Source organism: Ictidomys tridecemlineatus, chromosome 4, assembly GCF_052094955.1.
Source record: "Ictidomys tridecemlineatus isolate mIctTri1 chromosome 4, mIctTri1.hap1, whole genome shotgun sequence".
Lineage (NCBI taxonomy): Eukaryota > Metazoa > Chordata > Mammalia > Rodentia > Sciuridae > Ictidomys > Ictidomys tridecemlineatus.
Window position 1 is genome coordinate 61,598,443 of NC_135480.1, and position 14,615 is coordinate 61,613,057.

At 47.8% G+C, this 14,615-nt stretch overlaps 1 protein-coding gene and 1 long non-coding RNA gene across 6 annotated transcripts in view; one reads left to right on the forward strand and one right to left on the reverse strand.

Moving 5' to 3' along the window:
• The window catches only part of Fchsd2 (FCH and double SH3 domains 2), a 274,587-nt gene that overhangs the window by 254,284 nt on the left and 5,688 nt on the right, over positions 1 to 14,615 (reverse strand). For 2 of the 3 annotated variants that reach the window (XM_005323168.4, XM_021725065.3), the window contains exon 1: positions 1,003 to 1,141. The exons of the other annotated variant lie outside the window; for it this stretch is intronic. In XM_005323168.4, coding sequence (XP_005323225.1) covers positions 1,003 to 1,023 — 21 coding nt within the window. In that variant the 5' untranslated portion in view covers positions 1,024 to 1,141. Of the gene's footprint in view, positions 1 to 1,002; positions 1,142 to 14,615 lie in introns of those variants that run through there. 3 annotated transcript variants of the gene reach the window in all.
• LOC120889649 (uncharacterized) overlaps positions 1,555 to 14,615 on the forward strand; it is a 79,535-nt gene continuing 66,474 nt past the window's right edge. For 2 of the 3 annotated variants that reach the window (XR_013437789.1, XR_013437790.1), the window contains exon 1: positions 1,555 to 1,688. This is a non-coding gene — a long non-coding RNA (uncharacterized LOC120889649). The remainder of the gene's footprint in view (positions 1,689 to 14,615) is intronic. The other variant, XR_013437791.1, reaches the window with a different exon arrangement.

Consider the following 14,615-nt stretch of genomic DNA (forward strand, 5'->3'; position numbering starts at 1 on the left):
AGGAGTGGGAGTACATGTGCAAAAGAAAAGGTCTCACTTAACTGATCCCGGATTAAGAAAGAGAAAGAAGACACGGATGAGTTAGGCATTCAGCAAATGTTTCCCCACGAGAGGAGGACAGAATGGCCTCCTCCACCCAGTGTCCACAGAAGACATTCAGTACCCATGTGCAGAATTTAAAGGACAAGGACACAGCCTCGGCCACTGGAAAAGCCAGAGAAGGGCGCAGCGGGAAGCTGCTGACAAGCCAAGAACACTCGTCACTCCCACCCTGACTATCCAAGGCCAGATCTAAGTGCACACGCCACGCACAGTGCACTGTCGAAGGGTTCGGTTCTTGCCTTCCTGGGGGCAATGCCACCGCCTCCTTACCCCCTGGCTGGGGGCGGGGAAAGAACCTCGTGGAAAGGGTGGGGGTAGAAAAACAGGATCCATCAATTCTTAATTTGCTTTTCCCTAGAATGGGAGGGCTATGACTATTCCAACTTCTTTTCGGCAGCCCCGTGGGAAAACCAGGCCAAACCTTAGGACTAGGCTTGAAACAAATCTCCCGCAAATCTGCAAACGGGCGGGGGTGGCGACAAGCGGCTGGAGGGCTCAAACCTGGTGCAGACTAAACAATCACACACGCACAAGGCTCTGCAAATCTGCAGGGGCTCCCCCGCCTCCACTCAATGCAGCCCCGAGAATGCACTTTGCAGCGGGCAGCACTGCCATGCAGGCGTACACATACAAATGCACACCCGAAACTCCTGTAAAATGTCTGGGGGCATCTTCAGTGCAGTGAAGGAGACGAACCCCGGCAGTCCCTCTATTGGAAAGGCACCTCACACGCCCTCCCACAAACACTCGCCTGGAACCAGCGGCAACTCTGTGACAAGCCAGAGGCGAAAGCGGTCACGGCCCCTTGCGGGGAGGGGGAGGGGGCGCAGCGGTCGCCCCAGCCGCATTCCTAGTACGCATACCCTCCCGAACCCCAAAGCTCCACGGCTGCGCCCTTACCTTTCTCGGCGGTGGCTGCATGATGCTGAAGGGACATCAATCCTCCCCCGACGGCGGCGTTAGCAAGAACGAGAGGAGTAGGGCTGGAGAGGAAGGGGTGGCCCAGAGAGCAAGGGCACGAGTGTGTGTGTGTGTGTGTGTGTGTGTGTGTGTGTGTGTGTGTATGAGAGACAGAGAGAGAGAGAGAGAGAGAGAGAGAGAGAGAGAGAGAAAGGGGAGCCCAAGGAGGAGGACTCGCCCCAGAAGCAGCAAGGCCAGCAGGCAGCAAGAGGACCCCGGCCAAAGCGAGTATGAAGAGAGGGAGGAGGAGCGCCGGGAAGGCCTGGGGCCCGGGCGGCCCGGGGGGTGTGTGAGGCAAGGAGGCGGAGACCACGAGGGGGCGGAGGCCAGGAGCAGGGGCGCTAGGGTCTCCCGACTAGTCCAGCCGCTGGTAGGGTGCTGCCGCGTCGCCCGCTCTGCCGCCTGCTCCCGTGCTCCAGGCGGACGCGGCGGCCCCCAACCCCACCCACTCCGGCAACCCGGCCCTCGCGGTGCCCAACGCCCCCGCCCGGCCCCGGGAGGAGGAAGGCGGCGCCGCGCTCCCTGCTAGGGCTCCACCACTCAGGCCGCGGGAATTTCCGGCCCCACCGCGCGGCGCAGCGCCCCGCTCCGGCGGAGGAGGGAACCGCTTAGTCCAGCACCATCAGGTTAGCTGGCCCAGCCAGGCTGCAGCGGGGGCGTGAGGCCGCGGCGCGGGGCTCCGTATCCTGATGGGGGACGGGGGGGAACTAACGGATTGGTCGGAGGATGGGAAAGGTAGAAACTCTAGAGGAGCGCGAAAATTCCCCTATTTCTTTCCGTGAGTGGCACGTTCCAAACGCCTCCAGCCCCCTCCCCCACACCGGGAGTCAGCCGGGGGCTTCCCGCGCGCTTTCCCGCCAGCTCGCCGCGGCGCGCGCCTCCAGCTGGGGGCGCGCACGTGGGCGGGAGAGGGCCCTGCGCCGACGCACGCGCACAGGCCGCCCCCGCCTCCTGCCGGCTTTAGCTGAGCGTTTGTGTCCGGGTAAAGGAATGGTGGGGGGCGACACTCGTAGGGAGGTTTTTACAATGGGAAGGGGCCCGGTATGCCCATGGCAAGAGAGATCTATTTTTTTGCTTCCTCTCGGCTACTCACATCCCTCTTTACCTGCTAGCTAATTGTGCACAAGGGGTTGAGCATGGACAAATCCTTTTACAACTGGCTACAGGTGCCAGTCCGTTGCGATTTGGGGTGGGAAGTACAGAAGTAAGCGGTTTGCTCTGCAAAAGAGAAAACGCTGTCTACTACAAGACAATCGAGACTCTGCTGAAAGGGAGCAGAGCAGTCTAAAAGACATTGCTACCGTGTCACACTGTATCTGAAGAAAAGTGGAGACTCTCCAAAGGTCACAGCAGAAATAGAAATGAAGCACTGGGTTGGATCCTCAACACCACATAAAAGTAAAGATAGTGTCCATCTAAAACTGAAAAATGAATATTTAAAGAAAAAGAAAAAAATACAGGGGCTGAGAGTGTAGCTTGGTAGTAGAGCACTTGCCCTCATATGTTTGAGGCCTTAGGTTGATCTCCAAAAAGAAGGAAAGGGAGGGAAGGAAGAAGGAAAGAGGTGGTGGGTGAGCAACATAGGGTAAAGTAGAAGAGGCAGTAGGGTACATAAAAGAAACCCGGGGCCCTTGTTTGGGAGTGAGGACCTTTGAGTGTCGTCAGTTCACTCTGCTTGCCCTTGACTGAGTGAACTTAGGGTGGCTCATCTACCAATGAGGATGCTTATCTAGGAAATGTCCTCCCACTCACCATCATGCTCTGTCCAGACGATCTGCAGGCCCTGGTATCAGCCTTCTTGGGTCCTGAAAAGAGTGGAAATGCCTCTTCCCCTTGCTCGGAGCCACAGGGCTGAGTGGAGAATGAGCTGAATCACCCCCACGGTTTTTTCAGAAGTTGGAATTGCAGGCAATTGTTCTCAGAAGTGCAGTTCAGGCAAAAGAGGAAAGTGAGGCCTGCATAGACCAGGGTAATTTGCCAGGCGGCCACGTGGTCAGAAATTGGGAAGGTGGAACTTGACCTCAGGTGGTTTACACTGAATCTAGAGTTTTAAGCAGGAAAGTGATAGAATCAGCTGTGCTTCAATAAGATTTATCTAGAGCTATGTTTAAACCAGGAGACACACCCTGCTATTTCTGGTTTCCTTGAGGCTATTCAAAAATCAGCCCTCCACCACAGTCCTCTATTAGATCAGGGAAGGCCAAGGGCAAGGGAACAGGTGGGTGGGGCTCCTGAGCCCAGAGGACTATGGAGCAACAGCTACAGCCCTGACAGGAGGTATAGAGGCTGGGATCCACTGGTTCAGTGTGAAGCCTTCAGGATAATCCATTCCCTTGTTTTAGCCTTTGTTTCCTCACTTATTAAATGGAGTTATATCATACCATCCTCACAAGCATGTGTTAATTAGAGTTTCTCCTACACAGAACCTAACACATACTCTGTACTCAAAAAATATTCATTGATTCATCATTGAGAAGGTATTTGCTGGGTCCTGCCTTTTGCCAAGATTTAATGCCAGGCATTGGGGGCGATAGGGGTAAGCAAGATAGAATCAACCTAGGCGTTACCGGGGCTAGGTCCCATACCAACCATCCATAAATGACACTTCACTAGTAAGGGAGGGGTATCAGCACTTGCCTAAATGCAATGTTCTGCAACAGCAGGTGCCTAACAAAGATTTGCTGAATCCTAGTCCTTAGTGCAACTGCTCTGACCCAGAGATCATCCTCTCTTTGGCTTCCTCCTTGGGAAGTGAATACTGGGGATATAAAGTTGATGGATATTGGGAGATTTAGGATCCAGCCTAGACCACTGATCTCTGAGACTTCTCTGGGCTTTTGTGCCCATTTAAGAATAAGGTAAATGAACTCTAGAATTAATAGGCTCTTTACAGATGTAATCAGACCCTAGGAATTTATTTTATTTATTTAGGAGTCATACTTTGCCTGATTTGCCATCATTTAGAGTAGCAAATGACTTTCTGGAATGATTTCCCCTCAATATTTGATAAAGAGCTAAGGGCAATATCAGCAGACTTACCTGTTGAATATGTTTTCAAAAATGTGATTTTTGAGGGTCTTGTGGTATGCCTCAGTGGTAGAGTGCTTACCCAGCATACTCGAGGCCCTGAGTTGGATCCTCAGCGCCACAGTAAAAAAAAAAAAGATTTCTTTCTTTTTTTTTTCTTTTTCCACATTCCTTGGGATTGAAACCTAGGGTGCTTTACCAATGAGCTACATCATCAGTACCACCATCACCCCTTTATTTTGGAGACATTTTTTTTAATGTTTTAACTAGGCATGGTAGCACATGTCTGTGACTTAGAAGTGAAATTACCTACCCAAGGTCACACAGCTAATAAAGGAGAGCCAGGCCTGGCCCCTGCCTCCCAGTAACTAGGGAGACTGAGGCAGGAGATTGAAAGTATGAGGCCAGCCTCAGCAATTGAGTGAGACTCTCAGTGTCTTAACAAGATCATATCTCCAAATAAAAAGGTATGAGGGGGCTGGGGCTGTAGCTCAGTGGTAGAGTGCCTGCCTTCCACATGTGAGGCACTGGGTTCGATCCTCAGCACCACATGAAAATAAATAAATAAAGATATTGTGTCTAAAAAAAAAATGGTATGAGGATGCAGCTCAGTGGCAAAGCACCCCAGATTCAATCCCCAGAACCAAAATATATATATTTAACATTTACAGGTGCTTTATTCAAATACTAAGTTTTCATGATTTTTCTGAATTAATTTTCACTGTACCCCTATGAAATAGTATTATTTTCTTCATTTTTATGGAAGAGGAACTGGAGACTCAGTAAAGATAAGTGACTTGCCCTGAAGTGATGAATTTGGGAAAAAAACTGATTCTTCCATAAAAAATGGTCCTCTGTGAAGAATGTTTAAAAGAATTGGGAGCATTCATCCAGGAAAAATAAGACTGAAGACAATACAATTCATGTGTTCCAAACTCCATAGTACAGGGGAAGGAATTTCTGTGACCTGTGTAAGCCAACTTAAAATGTACCTCTTTGAACAAGGATGAGGACTTCCAAAGTCTTGCTTTTGCATTGTAGATGAGCACTGTGTTCCCAGGAAGACCTCTTAAGATTCTTTGGGGAAAGGGCTGCAGAGCAGAATGCACTGAGGCCCCAGTGACAAAACTGGTACAGGCCTCAACTGGGTCTCAGGAAGAAGATTTCTGAGCTGCCTCTGGAGGAGGTGAGCTGCCCATCCCTAGGGCTGGGCAAGCAGGTGCTGGCTTTCTTATATCAAAGAGGCTACGGATAGGATTCTCAATCTGGAAAAAAGTTAATAACACCTATGCTTTATTTTGCTTCTTCCATGTTTCAAGCATTGAAATAGCCACATTATTTATATTGTTTCCAACCCTCATTATACATATGACCCCATTTGGGCATTCACAGACTATAGCTTAGAAGTGAAATGACCTACCTAAGGACACAGCTAATAAAGGAGAGCCAGGTCTGGACCCTATCTCCCTCTGACTTTGAAGTTGTGCTCTCGCTCCAACATCCTCCAATGTACACTTCTCCCAGAACGTGATTCTAAGATTAAGTCAGAGCCAGGATCAAAAGCATGCTTTGAACAGGTGTTTAAGTGGGTATTAGAAGACCAGCTCTTCTGGTATTACACAGAACTTCTGGGAGAAACTGTAGGAAGACAAAAGTGTGCAGAAGCCCTTTACCAAACCTACAGTAGGAAAGACACCCCACAACAGGCACAAAGCATGCACCCAGGTCAGATTTATACTCCATCCAAGGCCCTCTCCAGAAAATGTGGCCACCAGCCCACCTGTCCATACTATATACCAAGGCACCGCACACACACTCCCTGCAGCTGAGTTCCATGGCCCTCTCCACTCTGTCATTATCCCTGACACATTGGCACAGGCTACTCGGCAATGCTTATCAGTACATCCAAATGGCAGCCATCCCTTCCTGAACCCCATCAAGCCCGCCTGGGGATCTACTGCAGACTGTGGACCTCACTTCCATTCACCTGCTTCGAACTTGGGTCTCCTTTCCCTACCCTCTACTGCCCAACACAGCCCTCTAGTCAGCCTGGGTGGGTGTGTCTGTCTCCTCCTCTAACCAACTTCAAAACAATCTCAGCACATTAGAGCCAGGCATGATGACACACCTGAAATCCCAGCTAGTCAACAGGCTGAGGCAGGAGAATTGAAAGTTCAAAGCTACCGTAGGCAACTTAGTGAGAACCTATTTCAAAATAAAAGGGATGACGATGTAGCTCAGTGTTTAAAGTGCTGTGTGTAAGTATGTATTTTATATGTATAAAGCCTTGGATTCAATCCCAGTACCATTTAAAAAAAAAAACAAACAAACTGCAGCACTTGGGAAGAGACCTGAAGGTCAGTGCTGACAGAAGAGAGCAAGGGCTCACATTGAGTTCGTAGCAGAACTAGCCCTTGGGTTCCATTCAGTATCATTCAACAAGTCTCTTGTTCTGCTCAAAAAACTTAACACCAAAAAAACAAAGAACCCTATCAATAAATCAGCTAAGGAGATGAACAGACACTTCTTAGAAGAAGATATACAATCAGTCAACAAATATATGAAAAAAAAAAATGTTCAACATCTCTAGTAATTAGAGAAATGCAAATCAAAACTACTCTAAGATTTCATCTCACTCCAGTCAGAATGGCAGTTATCAAGAATACAAACAACAGTAAGTGTTGGCGAGGATGTGGGGGGAAAGGCACACTCATACATTGCTGATGGGACTGCAAATTGGTGCAATTAATCTGGAAAGCAGTATGGAGATTCCTTGGAAAACTTGGAATGGAACCACCATTTGACTGAGCTATCCAACTCCTCAGTCTATACCCAAAAATTTAAAATCAGCATACTATATAGTAATCCAGCTACATCAATGTTTATAGCAGCTCAATTCACAATAGCTGAACTATGGAACCATCCTAGATGCCCTTCAACAGATAAATGGGTAAAGAAACTATGGTATATGTGTGTGTGTGTGTGTGTGTATATATATATATATATATATATATATATATATATACACACATACATACATACATACATACACATACACACACAATGGAATATTACTAAGCATTTAAAAAGAATAAAATCATGGCATTTGCAGCTAAATTGATGGAGCTGAGAATATCATGCTAAGCTAAGTAAGCCAATCTCAAAAAACCAAAGGCTGAATGTTCTCTCTGATAAGTGCATGCTGATCCATAATGGCAGGAGGAGGCACGGGAAAAAAGAAGAATTGTTAATTGGGCAAAGGGGAGGGGGGTAAGGGAAGGGAGTATGGGGAGCAGGAAAAATGATAGAATGAGAAGGACATTATTATCCTAGGTACATCTATGACTACACATATGGTGTGATGCTATATTGTACAGCCAGAGAAATGAAAAGTTGTGCTTCAGTTGTGTACAATGAATCAAAATGCATTCTGCTGTTATATATACCTTGTTAGAATAATAAATTAATTTTTTTTAAAGTCTCTTGTTCTGGGCTTAGTCAAGAGAAGGTCTATGGGGTGAGACTTGGGCCCTAACCTCCAAAAGCTCCAAGTCTTAACAAAATTGATTAAAGATCACAGCAGTGAATGGGGGATATGTAAGGCCAGGAGAATCATAGGAATTCAGGGCCCCACTAGAAGGTAGCAGGAATCTAAGGCCAGAGGCAAGTCCCTAGGAAGCAGGCAATGGGGCAGGGAATGATCTGGTCAATTGGTATCCCTGCCAGGGAGTATATATTACAATTTAGAGGATGAGGGAGGATGAAGAGCTAGTCTCCAGGCTGTGGTGGGAGCTGGCAGACATGTGATTTTGACATCAAGAGACAGGAAACCAGACTTGTAGCCCTATCTTTGCCAAGCACTTTCTGAATGTGATCTCTGGCACATCACTGTCCTCAGCCTTGGTTTCTACATCTGTAGAATGTCTTGTCTTCCTCCCAGGTGTGCTGTTGTGAAGATTAAATGAAATATCAAGCATATGATCTGTAAAGGGCTGAGGAGCCACGTAAGCCAGAGACTGCCGACTGGGATGCAGCAGGGAAAGCTAAGTGATGCCTATGTGGGACGCTGACGGCAGCCTTCCACTGGGAGCTGCACTTTGATTACAGCTCTGAAAACCAGGCACGAATGAGTAGAACAGTCAGGTGTGGGTGGAAGGGTGAAGTTTCTGGGGTTTTCAGTCAGGCAACCCTGAGTTATATGTCTGGTTCCTCCTCTGCCTAACTTTGGATTCTTGATCAAGTCTTGAAACTTCTTTTCATCCAGGTTCCCTCATCGTCTATAAAAGGGGAAGAATGACTGTTTGCAGGTTTGTGGTGGGAATTAAGTGGGAATATTTATGTAAAGTGCCTGCAACCATGCCAACCCTCAAATGTGAGTTTTCCCTTGTGTGAGCATTCCTTCATTTTGTTCTGGTTTTGTTTGTCAATTTAAAAAATAAAAAGAGGAATTCCCATGGTGAGGGGAGATTGATCCTGATTATAGTTCCAGTTCTTCCCCTGACTCACTGTGAAGACTTGGGAAGTCCCTGCTTCTCCCTCAGCCACTGTTTCCTCATCTGTAACACCAGAGGTTCCACTAGGGACTTCTCCAAGGCCCAGCCTGGGAGGCATAGAGTACTTCCTACCAACCTGTGGGCCCTTTCCATGGGGACCCACACACACACACACTGAGACTGAGCTAGGGAAGGAGCTTCCGTCAGGAATCAGAGGAGAAAGATGGAGTTGTGGGCGAGGGAAAGCACAATGGGATGTGGCAGCCCTGCCACCACTGTGTGGGCTGACCTGTGAGGAGAGCAAGCCCTGCACAGTTTAGGCAACCTGCCTGCCTATTTTCCCACAGCCTGCCCAATTGATGCCTAAACAAAACAGCTTCTCTGCTCCCTACTAGAGGGAGGGAAGCCAAAACAAGTGTCCTGAAGGGCTGGCAGACACCCTGGCATCATGCCTGTCTTCCCTGGGCACCTGCCCTTCCCCTGTCTGCAGCACCACCCTCAGCCAAAACAGGCCCAAGGCGTGGAGAGGAGCTTCCCAGGGTCTGCACTCCCCTCCTGTATCCAGCCTTCCTAAGTGGACACCCTCGGTTCCTAAACCTGCCTGTCCTCCCAGGCAAACTTTGGCCGTGAGACGTGATCTAATTCTCACTCAACTGCTGTGGGCAGATCATCTGGCATCAGAATGCCAGGAGCTGCTGTCAGTCGCCATGGGAGGGAATTCCCTGGCTCAGGAACAGGGAACAGGTGGCGAGTCTCCCTGAAGAGACAGATGCCACCCACGATGTAGGCAAAGCCAATTCTAGGGTGAGGAGCATCAAATCCACCACCCCCGGCCTTCTGTCTGATACTTGTCTACACTGGGCATATTAATACTAACTCAGCTTTATTATAGTTACTATCTGGCAGATACCACTCCAAGCATTTCATGCAAATAACTAATTTAATTCTCACAACCCAGGTACTATTATTGGCCCCATTATATAAATAGGTCAGGTAACTTGCCCAAGTAACAGAGCCAATAAGTGGCAAACAGATTTGTACCCTGTTGATCAGGCCAGTCTGTTGCTGTTCACTGCTGTGTTGATCTGCCCCAGGAACACAGCATCCCCCATAAGCCCAATCTACACTTAGAACATATCAAGATGCTTGTCCTAGTATAGATCCCACACCTTTTCCCAGACTTGCTGAGAGTAAGAATTGCCTCATATAAAGCATACCTCTCTTGGGTGCTGAGGGTATAGCTCAGTGTTAGAGTACCAGTTTAGCATGTGTGAGGCCCTGGGTTTAATCCCCAGCACCAAGTCGCAGCCCCCACTTGAGAAAGGTATTCATTATATGAATGTATGCCCCCGACTTCCTGAGCCTCTGCCCATGTCTAAAATGGGGTTACAGTTCCCCGCCCTCCCCATTTGCAAGTGAGGCTGTGTGTTGAGCCAATGTGTGTGTCTGCACTAGCTCTGCTTGGGTGTCAGGAGTTGTTTACAAGCACACCCAGCTGGCTCCTTACAATAGCTATAATAATAATAGCTAACGTTTTTTGAATGTTTAGAGAGCACCAGGCACAGCTCTCAGGGCTTTGATGTTTTAACCCAGTGATTCTCTCAACCTCCATTATCTCAATTTTTAAAGATGGGGTTAAGTAAGTTGCCCAAGATCACACAATTAGTAAGAAGCAGGACTACCAGGCGGCCCTGTTCCTGTGTCGTGTCCTGAAGTTAACCACTCCATTATAGTTGCTGGACTCACCAGCCCCTCCTCATGGGAACTGGACTGCCAAATTTAACTGAGGAAATAGGTACTGCATCAGTAGTGCTCAGGGAGGGGAGAATGAAAATGGATTAAACAGAGTTCTCAATGTAGATGAAGAGACAAGGTCTAGAAACCCCTTATTATTGTTTGAGGCTGAGTAAGAAGTTCCAAAGCACAGGATTAAGTGCTGTGGTAGTTCCAAATGGAGGACGCCTGCCTCCAACCTAAAGGAGAGGACCCAGGAAAGCTGCACTGGGAGTGGGACCGGGAGCGAGGTACTCCCAACAGAGGAATCATGAAAGCACAAACCACAGGCTAGATGGGCCCAAACTCTGTCTGGGGACAGTCTTGAATCTTAGGAAATGAGCCTCCAGTGGTGAACTGTGGCCTTGGATTCCCCTCTTGGATGTTTGCTCTAAATTTTAAAAGCAGTGCCACTGTATGGTATTTATTATGCTCTGAAATAGTCATCCTAACAGTATCCCCACAAACACCCCACCCCATAGGCCTCTGGGAAATCTTATTTGTCACCCTGTTTCCAGAACCTAGGACAAGGTGTGGCACCCAGCAGGCATGCTGGATGAATGGATTTAAAGGCTTAAAGATGCAGAGGTTGACCAGGAGTACAGACAGCCAGGTCTGACAGGCTGAGGAAAGGTGTACTTGAGGGTCTATGTGGGCCTGTCTTCTGCTGGCTCATAGCCAGCCCTCTGTCCATCTGCTGCTTCTGTTGGGGAGAGGCTTATGAGCAAGTGACCCTTAAGAAGAGGATAGAATGGGTCTAAAGGACAGCATGCCTTGGCTGGGCCAAACTAATTCTAATGTCTTTTCTCTCTGCCCATTGAGCACTCAGCCTGTGGTCTTGGCTAAAAGTGTGGTCAAGTTCTAAGTCAGACTGACTAGTTTATTGCTTTTATAGCTACATAGACCTAACTGCATAATCCGGATATTGGTTCCTCTAGGAAACCATCTCACAACACCTCCTTCCACTGTGTTCCACTCAGTCACTGTGGGTATTGGGAAAGTCACCTTTGAGGCCATGTGGTTCCATCATTGACTAGTTATTTTTTGTTTGTTTGTTTATTGGCAATGCTGGGGAGAGAAATCAGGGCTTCGCCCAGGGCTAGGCAAGTCTTCTGCCACAGAGCCCTACAGTCCAAACTCTCTAGTTCTTAACCATCAAGACCAAGGAGTTCTTTATTTATTTATCATTTTTAATCATTTTGAGACAGGTCTCATTAGAGCCTTGCTAAATGCTAAGGCTAGCTTTGAACTTGCAATCCTTCTACCTACTTCAGCCTCCCGAGTCACTGGGATTACAGTTGTGTATCCCCATGCCCAGGATGACCAGGGAGTTCTTTCTAGATGGTAGAAGAATAAATGTAAAAGTGAAGCTTCACCTTTCCCCTCTGGAGCAACTGGTAAAACCTCCTGCAATCCAGTGCTGATCACAGGTAAGCTACTTGTATCAAGGCCATTGGGTTATCCAGATATTCTGTCTGGGAGCTAATTTTCTAAAGACTGTTAAGTCTCCACTTGCACCCTCACTCAGCCCCACGCAGTGTCTCAGGGGGCTGACTCCTGGGGTCTGCATCACCAGGCCCCCTTGCCAACTGACTTCCACATGCATTGATTCAGACAAGGAGGAAACTAGAGGATGAGAGAAGAGAGAGGTCAGGGTTTTCCCCACCTCCTCCCTCCTTGATCACACTTCCTGCCAGCAGCCCTACCTCTCACTGGGCTCCTGCAATGATTCCTGACCCCCTTCACTCCTAGGGGTAAGTTTCCCATTGTTGCCAGTGTCTGACTGGTTGCCTCGCCCTCCTTTTGTTTGTCCCTTTAGTCTAGCCACACCTCAGTTCAGTAGTCCCTTCATTGAAGCCTCTTCCTGACTAAAACAGGACATTCCACCAGGATCTGCTATTCACATGAGTCAGGTCAAGACTTTCCCCAGAAGAAAAACCACCTAGTCCATGAACTTCTATGTCCCCGTTCTAGGACAGGCACACATAATGCTGGCTCCTTTGGATGCTTCAGGGCTCTGATTCTGACTAATCTGACACTCCCAAGTACTCTTGTGGGGATGTGGGGAGCACCTGAAGCAAGATAACAGCCACTGAGGGTAGGAGGTAATTTTAAGCAAGACAACAGACCTCTCTGCCTGTGGCAGACAGTCACCCCTCAGGCTGCATAAACAGTAGGACTACAGAAGCCCAGGAATGGCAGTGACTGGGGCAGGCTTTCTGGAGGACCTGGCAGGAACCCTGGGGTGCTGGAAAGGTAGGGGTGGGGCCAGAAAAAGGCTTATCTCAGGAGAACAAGTTGAGCAAAAGCTTGGTAGAAGGAAGTAGGATTCTTTTTTTGGTGCTGGGGATTGAGGAAATAGGATTCTTGAGGTCAGGAACAAGGGGTAGGGACTTGGGCACACTGCCCCTTGGCTTCCCTCAGAGCAAAGTCCCTCACCTTGTGACATGCTGAAACAGGACTCCAGCCTGAGGACCAGGTCTCTGCAATCCTTCACAAGCTACCCCCTACCAAGGTTAGGCTGCCAGTCACCCTAACCCTTTCACTTCCCTTGTTGACCACACCTGCCATAGCCACAGAAGGGCCAGGTTTCAGTTCTCATTTCCTCCATACCTCTGTAGACTCCTGAAAAGTTTCAATTTCTTGATAGGGGCTAGGTCTGACACCTGACACTCTCAGTTACTCCTGCCTCTGCCTCCCTACAGTCACTTCAAGCCAGCACCCCTGCCTTCTGCCCTCCTAGCAAGCAAAGCAAGCTCTCTCTCTGTGCTCTTCTGCTGAGGACCCTTCCAAGGCTCCCTGCTACCCTCCAAATTAAACCCAAGCCTTTTAACATGACATTCAAGGCCTTTCACGGAGAGATGTCAGCAAACCTACCCAAGCTCATCTCTCAGGCCCATTTTGTTGTCCCAAACTTTAACAGCAACTCATCAAGTTCTTTGTATTTGGGGCTGGGGATGTGGCTCAAGCAGTAGCGCGCTCGCCTGGCATGCGTGCGGCCCAGGTTGGATCCTTAGCACCACATACAAACAAAGATGTTGTGTCCGCCAAAAACTAAAAAACAATAAATAAAAAATTCTCTCTCTCTTTAAAAAAAAAAAAAAGAAGAAGAAGAAGAAGAAGTGTCGCGGACGTGGCTCAGTGGTAAAGCCCCAGGTTCAATCCCCAGTACCAAGAAAAAAAAAAAAGAGAGAAACACAACAACATACTGTATTAAAATTAAACTTTAATTTCAGAAGCTTTAAAAAAAAAAGTTCTTTGTATTTGTTTTTATTTTTTATTTTTGTGGTGCAGGGGATTCATGTTTTCTAGGCAAGAGCTTTACCACTGAGCTAAACCCTGGGCCCTTTTATTATTATTATTATTATTACTACTTAGAGAGAGAATTTTTAATATTTATATTTTAGTTTTTGGTGGACACAACATCTTTATTTTATATTTATGTGGTGCTGAGGATCAAACTCAGCGCCCCGCGCATGCCAGGCAAGCATGCTACCACTTGAGCCACATCCCCAGCCCCCTGGGCCCTTTATATATATATATAATTTTGAGACAGGGTCTTGCTAAATTGCCCAGGCTGATCTCGGACTCGTGATCCTCCTGCCTCAGCCTCCTGAGTTGTTGGGATTCCAGGTGTGAGCCACCACACTTATGTGCTTAAGCACACACATGTGCTTTCATCAACTTCACACTTCTGAAGATGCTGTTCCCTCTCCTTTCAACACCTTTTCCCCTGTTCTTTGCCTGATAAGCTCACATTCATCCTTTAAATGCCAGCTAAAAACCCCTGCTTCTGTCCTTCCTCCTTTCCCTAACTCAGAATTAATCCCCGCACGGTTCCAGAACCTTGTTCAAATCTTAATGATAGCACTAAGCAGAAGATAAATGAACTTCTATTTAGCTACATCCTTTTCTGAATTCCTCTTTCTTTCCAGACCCTGTCCTCAGCTGGGACACTGATAGCTATGTGTTGGTGGCAAGCCACCCAATCCTCTCTGGAACTTTCCCTGAGCCCCTTGGCTCCATTAAATGCTGTATGTCCGGAGCTTTTTGGAACTACACAGGCATGATTAACCCATGATCCCCTGTCACCAGGCTATGATTCCCTTGCCAATATGGTAACAGGCCAGGTTCCTTTTACTCAAACTGTCCCTGTATCCCCAGTACTCACCATTCCAGAAATCATTAGTGCCCAAACCATATCCTTTTTTTTTTTTTTTTTGAAAATGGAAAATTGGGATCCCAAGAGGCACAGAAATT